This window comes from Aegilops tauschii, chromosome 1 (genome assembly GCF_002575655.3).
Source record: "Aegilops tauschii subsp. strangulata cultivar AL8/78 chromosome 1, Aet v6.0, whole genome shotgun sequence".
In the NCBI taxonomy this organism is placed as follows: domain Eukaryota; kingdom Viridiplantae; phylum Streptophyta; class Magnoliopsida; order Poales; family Poaceae; genus Aegilops; species Aegilops tauschii.
The window spans coordinates 14,286,982-14,311,892 of record NC_053035.3 but is presented as its reverse complement, the minus strand read 5'-3'; the positions used below and the strand labels follow the sequence as shown (position 1 = coordinate 14,311,892).

At 46.3% G+C, this 24,911-nt stretch overlaps 2 protein-coding genes across 2 annotated transcripts; one reads left to right on the top strand and one right to left on the bottom strand.

Moving 5' to 3' along the window:
* Nucleotides 1-2,511: 2,511 nt before the first annotated feature.
* Nucleotides 2,512-4,803, bottom strand: LOC141026792 (uncharacterized). Its single transcript, XM_073503646.1, has one exon. It carries the CDS (start codon nt 4,801-4,803, stop codon nt 2,512-2,514), a length of 2,292 nt encoding a protein of 763 aa, XP_073359747.1.
* Nucleotides 4,804-21,275: 16,472 nt separating this feature from the next.
* LOC141026788 (uncharacterized) lies at nt 21,276-22,246 on the top strand. The gene is made up of 2 exons (XM_073503642.1): nt 21,276-21,716; nt 21,983-22,246. Exons 1-2 carry the CDS (start codon nt 21,276-21,278, stop codon nt 22,244-22,246), a joined length of 705 nt encoding a protein of 234 aa, XP_073359743.1.
* The last annotated feature ends 2,665 nt before the right edge of the window (nt 22,247-24,911 follow it).

Here is a 24,911-nt window from a genome sequence, read left to right as displayed (position 1 = left end):
GACGCATCATAGGGATGACGGAGGCCTGCTTCTCGAACCGCTCGCTGAGGCCGACGAGGAGGACGTTGATGAGCTGGCGATCGTCGATCGGATCACCAAGTTCGCGGAGTTCATCCGCGATCGCCTTGAGGTGTTGGCAGTAGACGCCGACTGGTGAATCACCTTGCACCGTGTTACGAAGCTCGGTGTGGAGATTGTTGGCGCGAGCGTCGACGTTGTCCTGGAAGAGGTGACGAAGGGCCGCCCATAGATCGGCGGCGGAGGCACCGTCACAGTGGACGAGATTGAAGATCTCTGTGAAGACTCGCATGTAGATCCATTGAATAATGGCGAGATCATCCTTGACCCATTGCGGATCATGACGTTGAGGAAGAGAGTCGTCGGCAACGTGAGAGCGGAGATTGCATCGCCCAAGGTGGACGTCGAAGAGGTGACGCCAATGATAGTAGTTGTGAGCAGCGAGGTCTAGGGTTATGGGGATATAGGGGCTAATATCAGAGATGGTGTCGGTGAAGGAGATGGAAGGGGGTATTGGTGGGGGTAGAGCTAGAGTAGAGGTAGAGGCGGAGGAGGCCGTGGCCGCGGCGACCTTGACGGCGACGATGGTGGCGCGCCGCTCGAAGTAGCCGGGCGGCGGCGGCGGTGGCGGGGCTGGCGGGTTAGCCATACCCTAGGATCGAAAGTCTGATACCATGTAGAATTCTATTGAATAACTATTGAATAATTGTTGATACAGTATTGTGCCAGTACAAGAGGTATATATAAGAGCCAAGCGCACCTGACCTAGCCCTATTATAAACCGTGTAGGAGTCCTAATCCTATTACAAGTTGTATTCTAACACTGTACATTATTTCAGCAAGACCTGTACGTACTCGGCTTAGACAGACTTTGCCAAGTTCCCATGATTTGGTTCTCGGTGTAGGGACAAGCACACGGCGTAAACAATTTTCCAGTAGTGAGGATAACACTCGCGCGTCTAGGAGGTATAATCTAGCTACGAGAGTCAGAGGACTTCATTGACATCATCAACTTCTCCACTGCGTTGATGTGATCTTCAAGGGTATAATCATGATCTTGGTCTAATTCGTGCAGTGTAAGCACACCAACAACCATAAGTGCCGACCAAATCCAGATGGATCTAGCGGAGACCAACACCGATCAAATCTAAAAAAGTAGATGTGTCTTAACTATTGTTATTCTTGTTTTTTTTGAAATAACTAAGTACATTGGACAGCGATAACAAATTTACGAAGTAAATATACAAAATATAAATCAAATCAATAGCTTGTGGAATACGTGTAAGAGTGCGGTTTTTTTAGCTCGGCCTACATGATACCCTCTATCACAGCCATCTATTCTGAGCTCTATTCCATGTGGATGTGTGCATGGATGGAAAATTAGCGGCTGGCACCGGGCGCTCAAATCCTAATCTTCTGCCGCTAGGGCTAGTAGGCAACTGTATCTGACGATGTGACGTTCCATCTGTCCATTTCCCCCTGACAACTAGTGTAGACCCATCACGTGTGAGCAGTGAAGTTACATGTTTTTAACCTTTGCATGCTACAATTTCTTTTTTGCATGCAGGGCATCTCTCTCTACTGAACTTTACATGCAACTCCCTCTCTCTCTCATTTTTTTATCTCCTTCTGTAAAGTTTGCTCTCTAATATTTGCATCCATGCATGCAACACTAACCTCTTGTTTTTATTTCATTTCTTCTCCTTTTCTTTATTTCAGTTCCTGACACCTTCGCAACCCAGCAAACACTCATGACACTGTTGTGCTCGTGTCCTTAGCGTGTTGTCACGGGACGTAGTAGAAAAACGTCTCTTGCTTGCATCCCAAAAGTGTCAAAAAAATAATGCAAAAGTCTCTTCCTTGAATCTGGAATCACTAGTACTAGTAATAGCATGAGATGGTTTTTGACTTTTCAATGCACATGGGACAAAGGGGTGGAGATAAAAGATTCTCCATGCAAATCTCTCTCTCACGGTTGGACAAAGATTCCTGCATGAAGGGAGGGACCCATTCTCTCTCACACACTTCTCTGTAGGGACACACATAGAAACAAACGCAAGCAAACAAAATGCCAGGAACAATGGCCTGCACAATAACTCCTGCTAATGACCTGGTGCGTCAGAATGTGGACATGTGATGCTGCAAGAGGCACAGATCACGGCGCGAACAGATGGTCAGGATCACATTTACAGAAGATTTTTCTCAGGCTACAGATCATATCTTGCGGCAAGCAAAAGCTTTTGCAATGGGAGTCATTAGAAGATGATTTAGTAGCACACGTGATTACAAAACAAATTATCGTTGGCTGTATCGACGTTGGTTGCTTTGTAATACAAAGCGGGGGAAACCATTTTTCGTCAAAACAAATTATCACCATTCTGAATGACAGGCAGATTTGATCGTTGTAGAACAACAAAAGCTAACTGAAATGATGAATATACAGCACAAGATAACAACAACGGGATGTCCAGCCACGACTACTACAAGGCATAGTTAAACAGGAGGAGCAACATCAGTGGTTGCACCAGAGTTGCCGGGCCTGCTGACAATTCCAAGATGCGTTTGCAACATCCAGAGAAGTGTGATCAGCTCGCCGCCCCGGAAAATGGCTTCTGCCTGCCCATCCATATTGTCTGATGGAGAAACATACAAGATCAACTCTGACCAAAACTTAGCAAGAGCCTTCCACACCATTTCCTCACTTTCAACCATCTCTGCCAATTGGCCTCCAAGAAGAGCACCGTTCTTTAGCACCTCATGTTTTGATTTTGTGCTCAACAGCTTGATCAGCTGCATGGGAGTTGTTGCAACACTACCAGACTGGAGGCGGTCAGCGTCCTTCTTTACATCCTTGTACAAGCTCTTGCACCAATCATCGTCGTCGGGAAGAAGCTCGGGATGGTAGGCCACCAAGTATACACAATAACGGGAGAGATGAATAGCAGCAACCTTATGGTCAGAGAGAGGTTGGTGTGACTGTGGTTGTGACCTCACTTCAAAGATGCTGGTGGCAATGTGACACACAAGAATGCTATCAGCTGTACCTGCATTACTGACTGTCCAAAGAAGGTTGTCATCGACTTGTAGCTGAATACTCCTGCGCAAATAAATCACACTGTTGTTTCGGCTTCTCCCGTAGCTTCTGAGTGTCTCGACGATGATAGTCTTCACTGCTCTCGGTACCTTTTCGCTATGTTGGTCGGGTAAATGAATGAGACGTTGAAGAAAAACCACTGGAATTCTCCTTCGATGGAGAACTAAGATCGAACACTGGTTCATTTTGTTGTTCCAATGCCTCAGCAGCTTGCATCTATGATGTAGCACGTGGTCAACAAATTTTTTCAAGGTAGGATATTTCCGCAAAGAAGCTTCTCCTTGTACAAAGCGGCAGATTATGGCTACTTTAGTCCAATTGGAGTAGACATAAGAAGCAATTTCCCTGACCTCGGTAAGCACAACCAGTGCAAAAAGCAGACATACTGGTGCAAGATCATGGTACAGATTTCCAACCCGCATGTCTATCTCATGGTCAGGAGAGTTGCAGTGCATCAAACACATTAGCTGATATCCACCACCATTGAGCAGTACGAGCGGGAACATAACAATGGTGGTAACTAAGCAGCAACCGATACTTAGTAGCGAAATAAATATGCTCAGGATGGGCAGCCAACTCTTTGCAAATGAGATTGGGAGGGAGGAATAGTAACAATCATGTAGAAAAGATAGTTCATTCTCAATCAATCCAAGGAACCTCTCGTCATCACTAGCCTTGAGCAACATATCCCACAAGAAATCAGAAACCTTCATAAAGCCAGCATCAGCAATTGTGTACTTTGCAAATCGACACCTTAATAGCTTGAACAATGCCAGTGAAAGGCATAGATCCTTAAGTTGTGGTGTTAACCTCAAAGACATGCTATCAAACTGCCAAATTTTGTCTAGTGTCACTAAGCCATTGTTGTTTACCCTTGTCTCATCACCTCTTCTTGGTATATTTTTAAAGCTGTAACCATAAGACTGCTTCTCCAGTAATAAAGTGTCCTCTCCCATAATAATAAGTGGAGGTATATGCTCACCAACCACCCCAGGAGGATGGTTTCCATCATGCAGTTGTTCCATGTATCCAAAGATAACACGAGGATTGCGGCCAAGCACCAAGGACCGTCTGCCCATATACCATGCATAACACTTCAAAATTAATTTTGCAAAGATAAGAGCAAACAGTGAAACAACAACGAATCCTCTTAGAGAAACTACATTTTCCATGGACCACACTTTATTATATCCGACTGGACCAGCATGTCTTGCATCATCTTCCTTTAAAACCCTGTGGTAAAGTCCAAGTGAACCTTGGTATCCTGCATTGTAGACCGCAAGGTAAGATGTCCATACTGCTTGGACGAGCAGTACCACCGGAGGGCCAAACTTTCGACCTTCCCTTGCATCGGTGGCAATAATTGCGGTGGTGTTGATACCCACAATCTGAACAAGAGCCGTCCATACTAAGACACGACTGATGTGTTCAGTCGTATCGCATCTCCCAATTACGATTTCATCCTGCCCACGGACGCCACTATGAAAAGGAGCAGCTATAATACTTTGATCTCCCGTGGTGGACACAACGTAGGAGACAATTGGCAGAAACAAGGTGGTGGCCCCCTGGAAGATGAAGATCAACGGACGGCGGTGGTAACGATGGCCGTACATGCTAATACCGACCATAACCCCCATCAAGATGGCGTTGACCGCGATGAGAGCGTTGACTCTCCATAGCTGTGCTACCATTATGTCAAAGAAGAAAGCCGAAGCGTCATCCCGGCAAAAACTAGGGGTCTTCGGATTGAAGTCGTCCATGAACTGAATTAATGCCAGAACATTAGTACATTTTAAGATTAATGTCTCCTAAAGAATGGTTTAGATTGCCAAAATATGTCTGTTGTTCTGCCACATAAATGAAAAGAGCCAAAATATATTTTGTACTAGAGCTGCGACAATTAATTTGGATCGAAGGGAGTACCAATTAAAACGAAATTCGATGGTAGATCATGATGCTCAAATGAAGGGGTTGTTTGTTTGGTTGATCATGCATGTAAACTTTATGAACTGATTCAACTCTCTTCCATTTCATGTCTACACGACGAATCAATTTGTATGTTTGTAGTTTATACAGCCACTTTTTTTAGAATACACATAAGCATGTGTATCATTCTATTCTGCCTATAAAGATGGCTGGTCGACCTGCCTATAATGATCTAAAATACTTGAAGTTATACTAAGATAAAATTCTTTAAGTTTTTATAATTTTTTTGTTAATATCTATAATATCAAATATATATACAGTATGAAAATATATCTTATAATGAATCTAGTAGAGCAAATTTGATGTTGTAGATGTTGCTGTATTTTTCAATAAACTTGGTCAAATATAGCGAAGTTGACTTCGAACAAATCTAGAGCTTCAACTATATTGAAACGGAAGAGTATGGAGTTGCTGCACACACACACAAAAATGATGATTACGAAGGATTTACCTAATTGATGTAGTCCCAGTAGGAGAAGCATCACAAGTCTCGGCCGATTATTAAGGAGCTGGCTTCTAATCGGCGTACACACGGAGAGCGAGTATCTGATCATCATCATCATCATCATCATCATCATCCGAAGAAGAAAGTGTTGACGGAAACGAACAAAAAGAGGAAGAAGCAGGACCAAATGAAGAGTAGCCGATCAACTTTGAGTTGGATTTACCTTTGCCTCGGCGGTGGCGGAGAATGGAGAATGGAGATGGATCGACCTCGGAAGCTGGAAGGAAGCGCTTGCCGTAGCGGAACAACGATTGATTCTCCTCCTCGTTCGCGTGCGTAGTTGACACCGAACATAAGCGTGCTTGCTGTGGTAATCGCTGAAGTCGCCAACCATATAATGACCAATGGGAATGCAATTACAGCGGCAGCAACGTTCATTGACAGCGACTAGCACACATGGAATGGCTGAAATCGCTGAAGTCCTGTCGGATAGTTTCTGTTAAGAATTAATTAGATGTTAATTATATGGATAATCTCCTCCTTTTCTAACCGTCGTGTCTCTCCTCGCTCCCTCCCGAATGGATATATAATGTACAGACATCATCAATGAAAGAGACAAAGATGCATTTGTCAACTTCCTTGTTTCACAACACTTTATCAGCACGATAGTTTCTCCACAGAGAGCGACTAGGCCATCCATGACATGGCGGTTACGGACGACCACGGGCCACGGCCATGGTCAATGGAGCACGGCGCGTTCCAGTGTGAGGTAGGCGGCTCCGCCGGAGATCATGGTGGGCCTCAACCCCATGCCAACTCCTCCCGGAACGGAACCCGATAGCGGCGGGCAATAGCCGGCCGACGCGCGGAGCAGGACGGGCTTCTACTCCCAACGACGTCCTCAGGCGCCACAATGCACGACGGCAGCGGTTCTTCTGCGTATGGCTACCAACGACTGTGGACTGCGAGGCGACCACGTCGGTGGTGGCGGCGGCGGCACGGCGACGGGGTGCGACGGCATCGACCATGACGGTGCAAGTAACTCTAGACAGCCACAGTGCGCAACGGCTGATGCCTGGGCGCGAGGCGCAACGTCGGTGAGGCCGCATCGCCGTGGCCTTTCCCGCAGCGCATGGCGGCAAGGCGTCCGTAGCGCGCAACGGCGTGACTAGATGATAACGGCGGTCGATCGGCTATGAGCAGAGGCGTCTCATGATGCACAAGGCGCGGCTGCTGGCAGGAAGAGGAACCTTATCCTTTCGCCATTTCTATTTTAATCCTCTGATTCCATTTTATTTGCGTAATTTGCCTCAGGTTTTCTGATAATATCCGAAGTTAACAAAAATTTGCAGATTAACCTTCTGATTGACTGGACTTCATACTAGAGCAATTAGAGTCGTGCACCTTGCAGTTTAGCCCAAGGTTTGGTATTTTCAACACTATTAACCATTCAATAATTATTATTATTGCCGATCAAGATGGTGAAAAGTGGATTAGAGGGGGTTACTCGATACGGTTGAGTATGGTGGTTGGAAAAAGGGTTCACCTTAACTACCCACCTCCTCTACTGCTTCGATGGATCGACCAAAAGATCCTAAAACCTCAAAAGCATCCGTGATGTGCTAAACCACCGTCGGGTGACCGGGCTAGATCAATAGTCGTCTGAGATACCACAAGGCGAGGAAATTGGACATGAGACAAATCTTATATATTTACTAATTAGATGCACCATACAAGGCTTCACGTTAATTCTAGAGAAGGTAAAAAAGTGTGCGTTAGATCAATCTGAAATCTATCTATGGCTGTTGGATGATATAGTAATACTTGACGGCGAAATACGTCAAAATTTCCTATTCTACCAAAGGTGCGTATCCTTTCCGGACACTCCTGCATGAGAATACCCCAACGGAACAATCCTAGGCTACGTACGTAATTCTGATAGGGAGTATTTTTTTTACTATTGTACAACACATGCGTACTCTTCCAGGACTCCCCCGCATGAGAAAACTCCAGTGCCGACGCCTCCACGTCCTCCGCCATCGCACAGAATCGTATCCATGCCTCCATGCTCCCACCGTATCAAGGCAGCCAGGCCGGGACTCACAACGCTTCCTCGGCGTCGCACTAACAACATCAACCAATTCATGGTTCCTCTCCCCGCACTCGATCGAGCCTCCTCGCTGGTCACTGCTGGTGCTGTCCTTTATAGCATGCATGGAAGTAAGATCTTGATAACAACGACTGGGCGCCCGGCCCCTTGCCTAGTAGAATTATTTGATCTGGTAAGGAAATTACTTCCTTAGTTCATTGACGCAAGATTAAGCTTCAATGGTAAGTAGCATGTAGCATCTATGCTCTACAGGTTTCATCCAACACCAATATGGCCTTCTTCTGCACGTTACACTGAATATCCACCAGAAGCTAGCTATTCCATGCAATAGGTAATGATCAGATTTGTCAATAGAGCATACAAGACTTCTAAAACTTACAAACGTCCGGCCTCTAATCCTAGCAATTGATTGTTCTTAAACAAGGCATTGATCAATGCTTGATATTTTATTATTTCAAGACAGCCTATAAACTATAGGCTCTTCCCCTTCTTTTGAAAGTACAGGAGACAGCAAAACTGACCACTAACATGTACATGTAGCCGGGAGGAGCCGAACAATTGAGGCGGCGGATCTACAAGAGGCTCGCTGCTGACTGATTGGTGGAGAACTTTTCTCTCGGGAGGGTGATGCACTGCACAAGTCATAAGTGTTGCTTGCAGTAATATGTTTAATGCTAGCTTCCTATTTCCCCTTTTGTTAATTTCGAAGCATTTTTACAACCGTACTTATATGTTGGACTTGGAGCAAGTTGTGGCTACTTTACAAATTGCATGCATTTTTCCTTTTCCTTTCATGTAAATTGGCTATTGTTTCCTCATGAAATTTCATGGAAATATGCATACTCTAGGTTTGTTTGAGCAAACTGATGGACATAGTAACCAATCGATTGATCTGTCTCTTATTATAATTATTTATTTTCTATTAGCTGATTTGGACTTTGTATGTTTGCTTGAGCTAGTGTTCCTATACCTATCCGCTGCACGAAGCATGCAAATTTGTGTGTTTAAGGTATTGCTACCATTCAGAGTATGGGGATAAACCACATTCAGGTTGAATTTTTCACGTAATTCTTGATTAAATGAGTCGGTGCATACAAAACTCCCTATGCAATTGTGCAACGCCCAGTTCCATTCATGTGATTTTCGTTCCATGTAAGAGAATACACCCCATCCTTTTCGGAAAAATAAGAGAGTACACACCATGATTTTGTATTTTTGCATGTTATTTTTTAACATAATTTAAGTTGTTCTTATATGAAAACATTAGCTATTTGTAGGTACAAATTAAATAGGGACCACATTGGTTCAGGAAACTGTACTTCGTTTAGAAAAAAATATGGCACGAACAAGCTTAATTTAGAAGGTGACATATGTCTATATGATGAAATTTACTTCAGGGTGTGATAAATTCGCTCAAAAGTTTCACTGAAACCTCATATGCAAATAAACAATTCAGGTTGTGAACTATTAATCAATTGTTATCAACAACATAATTAGTGTTTTGTTACTGAGAGAAGTATTGATTAGTTTGTGGATGTGGCAAGAAATCATATCCTAAGGGCCTGTTCGTTGCTGACGAATTTTCTCTCTGAACGTATAGTACACTCCCTGTATGCAGGTTGTTTTTGTAGTTTCTCTGGCATAATGAGTTGTTTGCCTGTTGCCTTTGTCAAGGTTAGCTCGACCCCATGAGCATGAATGGATATGATTTTGATTACTAAAGATTCAGGATAGAAATGAAATTATATTCATGTTGATTTATCACTATGAATGTTTGTATCACCAATGGAATAGAACGCCCACATTTTGCGTTTCTTTAATACCAAAGTATCTTTATATTGAATTATTACGGTTCTATGCAAAATTGTGAATCTTCCTCTAAGCTTGTGTAGGAAATTTTACTATCGACTTACACTTTCCATAGGTAAAATGTAATTTTATTTTGTACTTGAGATGTTGAACTATAGGCTGCCTAAGGTTTGTACTTTCCAAGTAGTACCAGGGAAATGAGTTGCAACCGAGCCCTTCCAACATGGATTCATCTAGAACATCCCATCACCATATTTACATGATATAATTAAAGCAGAAATATGAGGCCGGAACTGAGAAGTTTTGCACCGCCTGTGCATTAAACCTCGAACGGTGGTTACAAAAGCTCCGGGTAAATCTGAAACAGTCCATGGACATGGATCACCCAAGTGATAAGAATGCCTCTGAGATACAATCATAAACCACTTAATTTGCGTTGCTTGGTTTTCAGTACAAATATAGTTTTAGTAAAGTTATAATGTCAATACTTTGTCCTCTATATAGCTATGTTTTCATTGATGCATAAATGAAAAAATTATGTTCACATTTTTAATGATTATGCATGTAAATTAAATTTCTAGCCCGTGCAGCGGCACGGGTTGACGACTAGTAAAAAAAACTGATATGGTCACCCACTAGTTTGGGTTGTCCAGTTTTCGGCCAATACTATTTTTATTTTTATTTTCTGTTTAGCTTTTAGCTATGCAGTTTTCCTTTGTACATGTATTTACAGTAAATTATGATATTATTGTATTATAAAGCATAATATATCGACATATCTGATTGGGCAATTTGACTATTCCTATGTGTTGATGATGCTTGAAAATTAATTTACTAGAGAGTAAATTAATTGGCATAAAGATTTCATGCAGGATATGTTGGCATCGTTCTTGAGGAGGTCACAACATCGTTTTGGCGATGTGTGTTCCCATGCCTGCCTTCTTCCGGCAGGGTCGTGCGGGTAGATTCCCGCCGCTCCAGCGGAGCAGCGAGTTTAGGGTTCCTTGGTGAGGAAGCATGGCGGCCGTGGCGGCCGGGCAGAGGATTCTGACTCTGGGGCTTCTTCCCCGCTTCATCAGCACGGGCTCCGTTGTCGATGAGAAGCACTTCGGATTTGCGTGCGTTAGTGATGGTCCGGATGCAGCGACGTCTCCAAACTACTTTGGGATGTTGGTCCTTTGAGGCCGGCTCAAGGACTTCCCGTCCAAAGACTTACCGTCCGCCGGTTCATACATGCTTGGCTTAGCTTCCGCGGTGGAGCGTCGGTGCTGGCAGCGCGCCATCAGCCCATCCTGCAGGTGGTGCTCGGGTTATTCCCCTTAATACTTGTTGTTATTTTTTCTTATTATTAGGGGTACTGCTGTAATCCTGGATTGTTAATTGTGAGCTTCCGGCTCTTTCCGCAAAGAAAAAAGGTTTTATAGGTACAATGCATGGGTCCACTCCATGTACATGTACTAGTATCACCGAATATCCATCACCAATCGCAAAGTAGTTTGTGCGGAGAAAAAATGGATACGACAAAATAGTGTTTTTTTTCCGGTGTGCCGTGTGTGTTCGATCATTTCTCCTACTCATCGGATTCGGGCGACAGGCCCAATCCGGGTCACGAACGAGCACACATGCACAGCAGGCGACAATAAATACGTGCCCCAGGCCATTGCATTGTGGCATTCTGCTTCGCATCGTATCCATCAAACAAGGGATCTACCTCAAGCTGGCAATGGTTAACCGTTACCCGCGTCTCTATGGGTAATTACTCTATTAGGGAACGAGGATATGCTGGTTTTTGTGCCCAGGGGGAAGTTGGCGGGTCAAATATCTTACCCAGCGCATAAGATGGGATAGCATCATAGTATTACCCATACCTTACCCACCTTACCCATGAATACCTTACATCTGGGCCATAAAATTGGCCCCGGGTAATTCCCGGCCATACCCACCCAATTTCCACTAATCCCGCCCCTTTGGCTCCAAAAAGCCCAAAGAAATCGTAACCTAATCACAACATATTGTTTATTGTTTTGAAATGTTGTTTTTCTACTTAAATGCTACTGAAGGTGGTTGTTGATTGCATTTACGGGTTTCCCCATGGGGATGAAAACCCTGATGGGGATGGGGATGGGAAAATTTTAATCCCCGCTGACGAGTATGAGGACGGGGACGGGCATGGAGTGCTTGTCGCGGGGACGGGGATAGGAGTTCAATACCCACCTGGGTAATTCCCATTGCCAGCCTGAGATCTACCGCGTAGGTGTCGTGGCTGATTCAGGAACAACTTTCTAATTTTTTTTTGCGGGAGTGATCCCCCAATAGCTAGCAATGGCGGCAGAAGTTCTTCTCCCGCCGCTGCTCTTGTCGCCACCGAGGAGCGAGATGCCGCCGCCCAGGAGCGAGATGTTGCCGCTATAGCCGACACCGCACGGTATCATCCTCACCATGCTGGTGTCCGCCATGCCAGGCTGCGCCAACTTCGTCAAGAGGTGGGACTGGAACAAGAGTGCACGCCGGTGAACATTTTTGAATGGACGACACATTTCTTCCGAATTATGCAATCATGTATGTACATTGGGTGAACATTTTTTAAATGGCACGTACACTTTAAAACCCTATTTTAACACGTCAATTTTTTTGAATGTCACAAACATTTTGGCGCGCCTCATTGAATGTCATGAACATTTTTTGAATGTCACAAACATTACAAATTGTTTTAATAAAGTCTTAATAATAATTAATCTTGCCTTCTAAAATGTTAAATGCTCATATTTTTTATCTATACGAAAAATGTACAATCAGAATAAAAAGTAGGAACTGTTAATCATGTATGCAATAATATGTAATCATGTGCACGAAAAATTTCTAGACATCATAAAAAAATGTCCATATAATCCAAAAGAGTACTCTCTCCGTAATGAAAAATGAGAGCATTTAGAATACTACTTTAGTGATCTAGACGCTCTTATAGTTCTTTACAGCGGGAGTATATGTTACATTAAAAAAAGGTCAAAAGTTTACAAAAATGTGTTCAGGACATTTTCAAAAAATATTTGTAAAATCTATTAAAAAAAAGCTTGTGCATAGTTCAGAAAAAATGTTTTTATGATGAAAAATAAAATTAAACTGTGTATTTTAAGAAAACATGTATTTGAAAAATGTTCATATCATGTCTTTGTAATAACATTAAAATTATATTTGGAAATTTTTAACCATTTATAAAATATGTTTATATGTATAAGAAAAATGTACAACATTTATGAAAAAAGTAGGTATGAAAACTTATATTAAAAATTGTTAATCATTGTAAAATGTTAAACATGTGTAAAAGATTGTTCCTAATGTATACAAAAGAAATGTACAATGCATATAAAAAATGTAGACATTTGTTGAAAACAAAAAATAAGAACCGACAAGAAAACCGTAAAAAAAACCCGACAAAGAAACGAAAGAAAGGAAAAAACAAAGAAAAAACAAGAAACAAACGAACATAGAACATATTACAGGAAACATAGAAATAAAAACAAAAACCAATGAGAAAGAAAAGAAAACCAAATCAAAACAAAGAAAATAGGAAAACCATTGAAAACTGACGATAAACAAATAAAATTAATAAATAAACAAAAGGATACCAAAAAGGAAAAAGAAACATAGTAAACCTGACCTACAGCGACTGCTTTGAGCTGAGAAAATTTTAATGCAGTGTTAAAGAAACATTGGCACAACTTTTAAATTTTAGATAACTTTAAAAAATGTTCTTGCGTTTTAAAAATGTATGTGATATTTAAAAAATGTTTATACAATGTAAAAAGTAGTTCATGTAATTTTTTGAAAATTATCCCACGTGAAAACAAGTATGTGATATTTTAAAAAATGTTCACGTATTTCTAAAGGTGTGCTCTTGGCGTTAAAAAATATGTTTATAGATTGGAATAAAATGTTCACGTAGTTGAAAAAAATATGTTTCGCCACTCAGTCTAGGCATCAGCTATCACCATACAACCATACTAGATATTCTCGCATAGTATAATCAAATACACCTACAATATTGTAGCACCTAGGTAGTCGTAAGTTAGCACGGGTAAAGTTTTCGTCTCAAAACCTGGCTACAAGATGGTACTTAGTGTCATACTAAAAGTATCTAGAGGTGTTCTTTCCGTTTGGTTGGTTTGCTCTTGTGATCTTCGTTTGTCATGGTAATGAAGGAAGGTGAAATGGACCCGGAATAAGGTATTGAAACCACTCAATTTTTCTTTGTTAGGTATAATTTGTAGTGTAGGTCACATTGGCGACGGACAAGCACTAGAATACACAGGAGACGAAATATGTAGTCTTGGTTGATTTTTCTTTCTGCTGACACGATTTCTAGTTTAAAAAATTGGATGGCACTATACTGGAAATATTTTCTTGTCCATCAATGTATATGTATATATTGGACCAAAGCTACTTCCTTTGTTCACAAATATAAGATGTTCTAACTTTTTTTCTGAGTGGGATATATATAGCCACGATTTAATATGTTGCTCGCTCATGTCAGCCAGTATGTAGTCCATAGTGAAATATCTCAAACATCTTATATTTGTGAACGGAGTACAAAATTGGATGACACTGTACTGAAAATATGTAGTTAGTTTAGGGAGTGCTTGCACTGAAATCCACAGTGAGTTTCATAAAAAGGCGCATGCAATTTTGTATATGCAAGTTTTTATGGCATGGGTTGCTTATCAATGGATCTTGTCCATGTTTTTTAAAATCTTGTTAAATTTTGGATCATGTTGAATGTTGAGGAACCTTGCTGGATCTGATTTTTGTGTATCCCATGTGCGTGGGATGTGCATTGATCTGTTATATGGCGGTCTTAACGTTAGCTTTGTGCCATTTCTACTTCTACCCCATGACACATATATACGGTTGTGCCTTCGGTAATACGGTTATTTGCGTAAATACTGTTTGGTACTGGTAGTACGGTCATTCGGTAAATGTGGTTTGTTATTTGGTTAACTTCAGACCGAACGCTGAGGTACAGTAAAAAAACTTGCAGAAAAATGACCCTGAAAAAATTCATGAAAACTAAACATCCTTCCTATATTTTGGTTACATTGGAATCACAACACCACGAGTAGCATCGGCCAAATGCTGTGGAGTTCGATGCTTTTCACTAGCTGAGATGAAATAAAAGGCACTACATATATGATGTGATTGAATTCCACACCCTACGACTACGTACAGCACCACTCGTCTACTCCTCGGGAAGAAACTAGATCGCCGTGGTGAACTTAGTTACTAGTACAGAGTGCACGCGGACGTGCCAGCAGAAACAAGGAGGGCATGGGGAGCATGCTCGGGTCAGGCGAGGCGTGGAAGCTGGGTCCGGCGAACGTGGCCTTCTGCGGCGTCGTCGCTGTCATGTTAGTCTGAGGCGGCTTCTCCATCTGCTCCTGCTCCGGGCGAGGTTTCTTGTGCAAGTCCCAGCGCTCCGCCGAGGACGCGCGGCTAGGGCTAGGCAGGCGCTTGCTGTTGCCGACATGGCGGCCACGATCCTTGGGCGGCGAGGTCTCGAGTTTCTTGCTCTCCCAGCGTTCGACGGAGTCGGCGCGTCGGGGGCTACCGGCGCCGTGTGACGAAGAAGACGACGACGACGACATGGTGGTGCGGGGCGCCTTGTATTTCTTGTGCGAGTCCCACCTGTCGACGGAGTCAGCGCGTCCGGGGCTCCCACTGCCCGACGACGACGAGGAGGAGGAGCAGATTGAGCTGCATGGATTATTGTCGCGTTTCTTGTTCCAGTCCCACCTCTTGACGAAGTCGGCGCGGCCTGCCATGGCGGACACCAGCATGGTGAGGATGACACCGTGCGGCGTCGGCAACAGCGGCAGCATCTCGCTCCTGGGCGGCGTCGGGAGCAGCGGCGGCATCTCGCTCCTCGGGAGCAGCGGCGGGAGAAGAGCTGCTGCCGCCATTGCTGACGGCTGTTCCTGGATCAGCCGCGACGCCTACGCGCGAGAGGGAGATGTCGATCGGTAGATCCCTTCCCCTTGTTCGATGGAGACGACGATGCGAAGGCCTGGGGCACGTATTTATTGCTGCCCGCTGTGCATGTGTCCTCGTTCCCGACCCGGATCGGGCCTGTCCGAATCCGATGGGTAGGCTAGGAGAAATGATCGAACACACGCGCCAGACCGGAAAAAATACACTATTTATTTTGTCGTATCCAATCCGCACTCGGTACTTTGCGATTGGTGATGGATATTTGGTGATACGTACGTACATGTGGAATGGACCCATTCTACCTATAAAACCTCTTTTTTTCTGCGAAGAGAGCCTGAAGCTCATAGTTTTTTCGAAGAATTTCCAATCTATTCATCTTCAATCATGATAGTACAACGAACACTAGAAAATAATAAAAATTACATCAAGATCCATAGACCACGCACCTAGCAATGACTACAAGCACTGAGGCGAGTCGAAGGCGCGCCGCCGTCATCGCCCCTCCCTCGCTGGAGCCGGGCAAACCTTGTTGTAGAAAACAGTCGGAAAGTCGTCGTGCTAAGGCCCCATAGGACCAGCGCAGCAGAACATCAACCGCTGTTGAAGGGTAGTATATATCATAAGGATCCAACCTGAAGACGCATGAACGTAGACAAACTACGAAAAGATCCGAGCAAATCCACCAATGATATATCCACCAGAGACACACCTGCACACGCCCACTGACGATGCTAGACGCAACACCGGAACGGGGACTAGGCGGGGAGAACCTTATTCCATCTTCAGAAAGCCGCCGTCGTCTCGTCTTCCTGAGCAGGACACAAACCCTAACAAAACTTGAAGGAACATCTAAAGACGGGACCCTCCCACCGGCAAGGGCCGGGATCTATATCCACCGCGCCACCATGGGCCTAAAGCCACCGGAGACGAGGCGGAGCCGACGGGAGACAGAGGAAACCTAGCCTTTTCTTTTCAATCACCATCTACGGTACCCCTAATAACAAGAAAAAAATAACAAGTATTAAGGGGGACACCAGCCGCAGGATGGGCTGATGGCGCGTCGCCAACACCGTCGTCGCTCCACAGCCAGAGCCAAGCCAAGCATGTATGAACCGCCAGATGGTAAGTCATTGGACTGGAAGTTCACGAGCCGGCCTCGGAGGACCAGCATCCCAAAGAAGGAGACGCCGTTGCATCTGGACCATCACAAACGCATGCAAATCCGGGATGCTTCTCACCGGCAACAGAGCCCGTGTTGATGAAGTGGGGAAGAAGCACGGGAGTCAGAATCCTCTACCCGACCACCATCGCCGCCACGCTTCCTGGCCAAGGAACCCTAACCTCGCTGCTCCGCTGGAGCGGCGGGAATCTACCTCCACGAGCCCCACGACCCCGCTGGAAGAGGCAGGAGCTCGGGAACACACATCGCTAGAACGGCGTTGTCACCTACTCCAGAACGATGGCGCGACACACCCATATCCACACCATATATGCACACCAGAGCAGAGATCTGGGGTTCCCCCACTCCAACCCTCCCTGAGCGGCCGTCATTGGGGGAGCGAATGCACGGTTCTGCCGGCGGCTGAAGGAAAAACGAAAGCGTCTCTCTAATCGCCTCAGGGGAAAGTGGTAACCAAGCGAATTGACAAAAAAATATGATATACTTTGTAATAATCTAAATGCTCTTATATTTCTTTACGGAGGAGTACCTATTAAACCTGAAACTACATAGTATTACCCTTCCTTTTTTTGAACAGATTGCATGCGTGGCTAGGAAACCACGTGAGTTTGGGTCAAAGAATATATGGTGCCACATGAAGAACGAAATATTTGTAAACAGAGATTAAAGTTGTTGTATTTTTCTTACAAAAAGTATATTGTTTCTATAAGAAAAGTGACGAAAAACATATTAAATGACCTTGCAAAGCAGTTGGAAGACTATGCATTCACCACGGGCGACTCCACGGGCGACCGGGGAGGTGACCGCCGAGGCGCGGCCTTACGCCGCGGCGGCTCGCCCGTGCGTTGGCGGCCGTTTCTGGGGGCCTCACCACCGTCGCCGACTCCATCGGATCTGATTTGTGAGTTCGTTCACTCTGGTTATGACGAAGACGAGGTGGCCACAACTGTCGACAAGGTCTTGCCGGTGGATGATCCGGCGAGGGTTGGGCTTCACGCGGACGAGAGGAAGGAGATGATCAGACGCGTTGTTCACCGGAGAACGGCGGCGACGACGATCAGGCCTTGGAAGGGCCCCCTACCTAAGGTACGTCTTCCGAACCTCACGCTTTTCGATCTAATTCGTCCGGATTCATGGACTGTGGTTAAGAGGAAGAGGCCGGAGCGCCGGAAGGTGGCCGGCTCTCTGCCGGCGGCGGCTGCGGCGACCGTGCCGTCGATCTTCTCGATCGGGATCCGGGCGGCTTGTGAAGATCGTTTGAATTTGCTTCTGGGCCGAGTTGGGCCGGTTTCCTTGGTCTCTAAGTCGCAACTGGTTGGGCCGGAGATAGCTGGGTATGAGGCCCAGGCTATACCGAATCCCACCAGTTTTGCGTCTGTCGATACATGCAGGGAAGTGATCGATTCTTGCCCTACGTACAATATCGCGCCTGGAGCTAGGGTTCGTCGGAACGGGACGCCGGGGTTCCCTTCTTGCGGTCCTGGTCGTGCGCGTCGGAATCTACCCCTTGGTGCCATGGCGGGCCGAGGGTCTGGATTGCCCCCTGCGAAGAAACCCCAGACGGCTGTTGCAAGGGCCCGGTCTGGGGTTGAGCCGCCGCCGCCTGCGGGTGCATGCCGTGGTGCTGCCGGCGCAGGGCTTGGCGCGACCGGTGCTGGGCTTGCTGCTGCCGGCGCTGGGCGGGGCACCGCCGCTCCTACTGCTGCTACGGGGCAGGGTGGCGGCAACGTTGGGGCTCGGCCCCCTGTGCCAGCGGCGGCCAGGCCGCCCGTGGTGCCGGCGGGCAGAGGAGGGCTGGCTGGACCCAGGCCGACGGGGCCGACGCCATCCGTGACTACTGCTGTGGGTCGGGGTGTAGCCAGCGGTCCGAGGCCGGCTGTGGTCAACCCGACACCTGCCGGCGGTCAGCCTCGTGCCACGCCACCGCCGCACTACGTCGCGCGGCCGGCTCAAAATCGTTCGGGCCCATCACAGACGAGGCAGAACTCGACCGCTAGAGAGTCCTTTGATCCGCCCCGAGGTCAGTGGGGGGACGATGGTTATGATGCGTATGGAGATGGACAACACCGTGGCTCCTCATCCACGGGAGGCGGTCGTGGATATGTCTGGCAGAGTGATGGGTCTGCTGAGAGACAGTTTCTCGGGCCTCCAGGTGGATTTGTGGAGGGAGCCTCCGGCCCAGATCACCGGCAAAGAGGTGTCTACCGTGGTCACCGTGGCGGTCGGGGTGGTGGTCGTGGGAGGTACCGCGGACAGCCTCCGCCACCGGCAGTGGTTGACCATGCAGCGTCAGCTGCGGTGACCGATCCCGTTATGTCGACTGACCTTCCTAGCCAGGCGATGGATGTTGTGACAGCACTGGCCAACGTGGAGGTTCCTGCGACTGGGGCTGCTGCTGAGGCAGGCGACGGGACTGATTCAGAGAGAGCGTCCAAGTGGGTGCGAAAGAAGGAAAAGATGTTATGCTATCGTTGTGGTGAGAAGGGTCACTTCATTGCTGAGTGTGTGGCGGAGCTGTGCGAGTCGTGTGGTAAGCCAGTACATGCCACGGGGGATTGCCCGTTTCTGCGTGATCAGGCTCCGGCTCTTACAATGTATGGAGTATATTGTGCTGAGTTGATGTTCTTTGAGTCCCCGGCTACCCAGGGTGAGGTGACTGAGGCTCAGATTGTCCAGAGACTTCAGGAACTGGCTCCAGGTGACTTCCAGTGGGAGTTGGTCAGTCTTGAGGCCAATGTTTTTAAGGTTGACTTCCCAACTGTGGATGATTTACAGAGATTGCTGAGCTTTGGCTTGTGCAGAGTTCCTGGCACTAAATGCATTCTGGAGTTTCACGAGTGGAAGAAGGTGGAGCCTAAGGGCAAGCCCCTTACTCAGGTTTGGTTGCGGTTTTCCGGGGCCCCCCTCTAAGCCGTTACAGGATGTTTGAGTTGTGGCTAATATGGGCATCATGGTTGGGAAACTGATAAAGTGGATATGGCTTTTACCCGTGCTCATGGGGTGGCCCGACTTCTAGTGATAGCGTTCTGGACATTGAGTTCGTCCCTGATGTGGTAAACTGGACTTACAGGGGAGAGGTTTTTCCTCTCGAGATCGAGTTTGAGGATGCAGATCTGTTTGCTGAGGCGATAAATGGGACTGATGTGGATATGCACGAGGGTGACGACAGTGCGGGTGCTAAGGGGGCTCCGACTGATGAGGCTAGTCGAGAGGGGTCTAACAGATCAGGCCCTGTTGTTCAGCTGCCCGGGGATGGGGCCGGGGTTGAGCCGGCATCATCCCCCTCGGTGCCTATGACTTCTCTGCGATTTGGGTCTTTTGAGCCAGCCTCTGCTCCTCCCAGACTTTGGAGTGACCGGGTAGATTCTGATGATGTGTTTGAGCGCACGCTTCCTATGTTGGAGTTTGATGCTGCTGACAGGCCCATGATCGGAGGCTTGGTGAGGACGCCCTCGGTGTTGACATTTGCTGGGGGTGGGGAGGTGGAGCCTGTGGTGGCTTCTCTTTCCCCCGCCCTCCCAGCGGTCGAGTTCACGGAGCTGACGATGGAGTCAGAGGTTGTGCTTGGGGGAGGGACTCCGGGGCAGGTGGCCTCGACCTCTCCTCTTCCTATCCTGGCGCCGGCGGCGCCGGCGCCAATGACGTCAGCTGGCTGTGGGGGAGGTGGCCCGAGGCATGTGGCCTCGGCCCCTTCTTCTCCGGCGGTGGCTATGACGGCCACGTCTCCAGTGGCGATGGGGGGGTCTGGGGCAGGTGGCTACGGTCCTCCCTTCGTCTTCGGCGGTCAGGATGGCTGCCTCTCCTTCGACACCGGTGCTACCTATGAGGGTTGGGGCGGGAGGAGGGCTCGGGCAGGAGACCCCCACACTTCTCTCTCCCGACTTACCTGTGGCCCAGGGCTTCGGGTTGGGACACTCGTCCGTGGGGCATGGGAGCCTACTGCCACCTCCTCCGGTAACTTTGGCTGACCCTTTACGGGATACAGCGCGAGGTTTTACTCGGGAGTAGGTCATTGCTTTTGGTGGGATCCCTAACCCGGTCTCTGCGGGGAGACGGATGAGTGCTCGCATCCAGGAGCACCCGGAGGTTGATGACATCCAGCAGAGGTGCGGTATGAGGGCGGCCAAGCTTCGTGACGCTGAGGTCACTACTGGTATGTCCGTCAACATATCTAATTATTGCATTTTTCTAATGAGGAGATTATAAATAATGCTGAGTCTGAGGAAGAAGATGTAACCCTAGAGAATGCAGTAGTTAGACCCGCTAAGCCCGGTTATGAGGACCGGGTGGAAGATCATAGTAAACCCAAACGCAAGTGGAAGCGGAAGATTTATCCCGTTTCTGCGGTTCGTAGGAGTGCTAGGATTCGGACTACCAAAAAATTTCATGATGAATTATGAAAGGAATCTTTTGGAATAGCAGAGGTCTGAAAGACTTGGCTAAAAGAAGGTTTCTTGCTAAGGCGTCCCTGGAGCAGAAATTTGATTTTATTGCTCTCTCGGAAACTGGTAGAGATAATTTTGCGCCCCAGTTTCTTAACACTCTTTCGGGCGGTGTTGATTTTGATTGGCATTGCCTTCCTCCGCGAGGAAGATCGGGTGGGATCTTGCTTGGAGTGAGATGCGATTCGCTAGAAGTCCGAACTGTAGTGATGGGTGACTTCGCGGTTAAGTTTCGAGTCAGGTCTAAAGCTGATGGTTTTAACTGGGCTCTTGTGGCGGTATATGGTGCCGCACAGCCCGAGCTTATACCGGAGTTTTTGGCGGACCTTGTTCGAATTTGTGGATCCGAGCAGCTCCCAATTTTAGTTGGGGGCGATTTCAATATCATTAGGAGGAGAGAGGAAAAGAATAATGATAATTTTGACGGCAGATGGTCGTTTATGTTCAACACCATTATTGAAAGCTTGGATCTGAGAGAGATAGAGCTTTCCGGTAGAAAGTTTACCTGGGCTAATGCTATGCCAAACCCGACATATGAGAAGCTTGATCGAGTTCTCGCGAGCGTTGAGTGGGAACAGAAGTTCCCTCTCGTACGGTTCAGGCTCTCTCGCGCGAAATCTCTGATCACACACCTTTATTCGTGGACTCAGGTGAGCCAAACCACGTGGGAAACAAAAACACCTTTTCTTTCGAGATGGCCTGGTTTGAACGAGAAGGATTCTTGGATCTGATTGCCAGGGAATGGGCTAAGGATGCAGGAGGTAGGACTTCTGTTAGGCATTTGAGAAGTTTCTTACGGGGTTGGGCTAAGCATCTTAGTGGAATTTATAAGGTTGAAAAGGAAAGGCTCCTTTCTCTTATTTAGACCCTAGACTTAAAGGCTGAATCCACGATTTTGCAAGCCGCTGAGTTTCAGGTTAAACTAGATGTGGAGATGAGGTTGAAGGAACTTCTCCGCGAAGAAGAATTGAAGTGGGCATTGCGGGCTAAGGTCCGCAAAGTTGTCCAAGGGGACACGAACACTCAATTCTTTCACTTGATTGCTAATGGTAAGCACAGAAAGAAGAGAATCTTTCAGCTTGAACAAGATGAAGGAACGATTTTAGGACAGGACAACCTGAAACTTTACATAACCGAGTATTATAAGCAGTTATTTGGACCTCGGATGTGCCTCAACTAACTGCCACTGATAATGATATTTTGGTTGCCCCGTTCTCGGAGAAGGAGGTGTTTGATGCTATAGCACAAATGAAAAATAATAAGGCTCCCGGGCCTGATGGTTTCCCGGCTGAGTTTTACAAAAAGTGTTGGCATATTATTAAGGGGGATTTGTTACCAATGTTTCATGATCTTTTCTCTGGACAGCTTCAATTATTTCACTTAAATTTTGGAATAATAACACTGCTTCCTAAGAAAACGGATGCTGTGAGAATAGAGCAGCTCAGGCCGATCTGCCTTCTCAATGTTAGTTTCAAAATTTTCACCAAGGTTGGGACAAATAGGCTCACACAGATTGCGCATTCTGTGGTGCAGCATTCCCAAACTGCTTTCATGCCGGTCAGAAACATCCTAGAAGGGGTGGTCGTCCTTCATGAAACGCTCCATGAAATCCATTCAAAAACGTTAGATGGAGTTGTTTTTAAGGTGGATTTCGAGAAAGCGTACGATAAAGTCAAATGGCCATTCCTCCAACAGGCATTGCGTATGAAAGGTTTTGATGAAGCCTGGCGCCGCCAGGTTGAATCGTTTACGCAAAAAGGGAGTGTTGGAATTAAAGTGAATGACGATATCGGTCATTACTTCCAGACACATAAAGGCCTGAGACAAGGGGATCCGATGTCCCCCATCCTGTTTAACATTGTGGTTGATATGTTAGCAATTATGATAGGAAGGGCTAAGGAGGCTGGTCAAGTAGGTGGCTTGGTACCTCATCTTGTTGATGGAGGTGTGTCCATCCTTCAGTACGCTGATGATACAATCATCTTTATGGAGCATGACTTGGCCAAAGCGAGAAATATGAAGCTGGTGTTATGCCTTTTTGAACAATTGACCGGGTTAAAGATTAATTTTCACAAAAGCGAGTTATTCTGCTTTGGTAGAGCCAATGACGAACAAGAGGCTTATAGGCAATTGTTTGGGTGCGATTTGGGGGCTTTACCTTTCACTTACTTAGGTATACCAATCCACCACCGTAAGCTGACAAACAGAGAATGGAAGTGCATCGAGGACCGATTTCAAAAGAAACTGAGTTGCTGGAAGGGCAAGCTCATGTCATACGGAGGCCGATTAATCCTGATAAACTCGGTTCTCACGAGCATGCCTATGTTTCTCTTGTCGTTCTTCGAAGTCCCAGTTGGAGTCAGGAAAAGACTGGACTTTTATCGATCGCGATTCTTTTGGCAGGGTGATGAATTAAAAAGAAAATACCGTCTAGCTAAATGGGATATCATCTGTAGACCGAAAGACCAAGGGGGTCTTGGTATTGAGAATCTTGAAGTCAAGAACAGATGCCTTCTCAGTAAGTGGCTGTGGAAGTTATCGAGTGAGACTGGTGCCACTTGGGCACAAATCCTACGTAGCAAGTATCTTCAGACCAAAACTTTGTCTCAGGTGACAGTAAGGCCGACTGACTCGCCTTTCTGGAAAGGGCTTATGAAAGTCAAACAATCCCTGTTTAATAGGACAAAGTTTATTATTGGTAACGGTGCTAGTACGCGATTCTGGGAGGATACTTGGCTCGGAGAGACACCCTTAGCCATTCAATACCCGTCCTTGTATCGTATTGTTCAACGACGCGAGGTGTTCGTTGCAACGGTATTTCAATCTATCCCCCTTAATATTCAGTTCAGAAGGGCGCTAGCGGGCAATCGTTGGGAAGTGTGGCTCCGTCTAGTAAGTAGACTGATGGAGGTTCAACTTTCTCAACAACCCGATGAATTACGCTGGAAGCTTACTAGGTCTGGAGTTTTTACAGTTAAATCAATGTATATTGATGTTATCAATTCGAGCTTCATTCCTAGATCCAAACATGTTTAGGCTGTCAAAGTTCCATTGAAAATAAAAGTGTTTATGTGGTTTCTCCATAAACAAGTTATTTTAACCAAGGACAACTTGACAAAGCGTAATTGGACAGGTCCTACTAGGTGTAGTTTCTGTGATCGGGATGAGACGATCAAACACCTTTTTCTTGATTGCCCGCTAGCCAAAGTTCTATGGTGGACGGTCCATATTGCTTCCAATATTACTCCACCGAATTATGTCAACACGTTATTTGGGACGTTGCTTAACGGGATAGAGCCCGACTTAGCGAGACATATTCGCGTAGGAGTCTGCGCCTTGCTGTGGGCTATCTAGAATTGCAGAAATGATTTGGTTTTTAACAAGACAACACGCATTCATTTTTTGCAGGTTATTTTCCGAGCCACGGCGTTGATCCGTTAGTGGTCGCTACTCACTCCGACGGATGCCAGGGAGCATTTGGTTACTAGATCTATCCGCTGGGAGATGGTAGCTCGGGATATCTTCAACCGGTTTGGATGGCGGTCATGTAATAGGATAGGCAATTAGTTTACCTATCTCTCTTTTTTGCCAGCCGATTGTGGCGTCTTTTTTTGGCTAGTTTGTATTCTAGCTCTTCTAGCTCTGCGTGAGCTCCTTTTATTGTCTTTTGGAGACTTTTAGACCTGTTTGGAACCTATTTATTTGCTTAATAAGAGGGTCGTATGCATCGTTCTGATGCAGAGTCCGGGGAATCCCCTTTTTGAAAAAAAAGAAAAAAATAAGAAAAGTGACACTTGCGAGAAACAATGAAAGGAAAGATAAAGGGGAAACGATTAACACCGGCC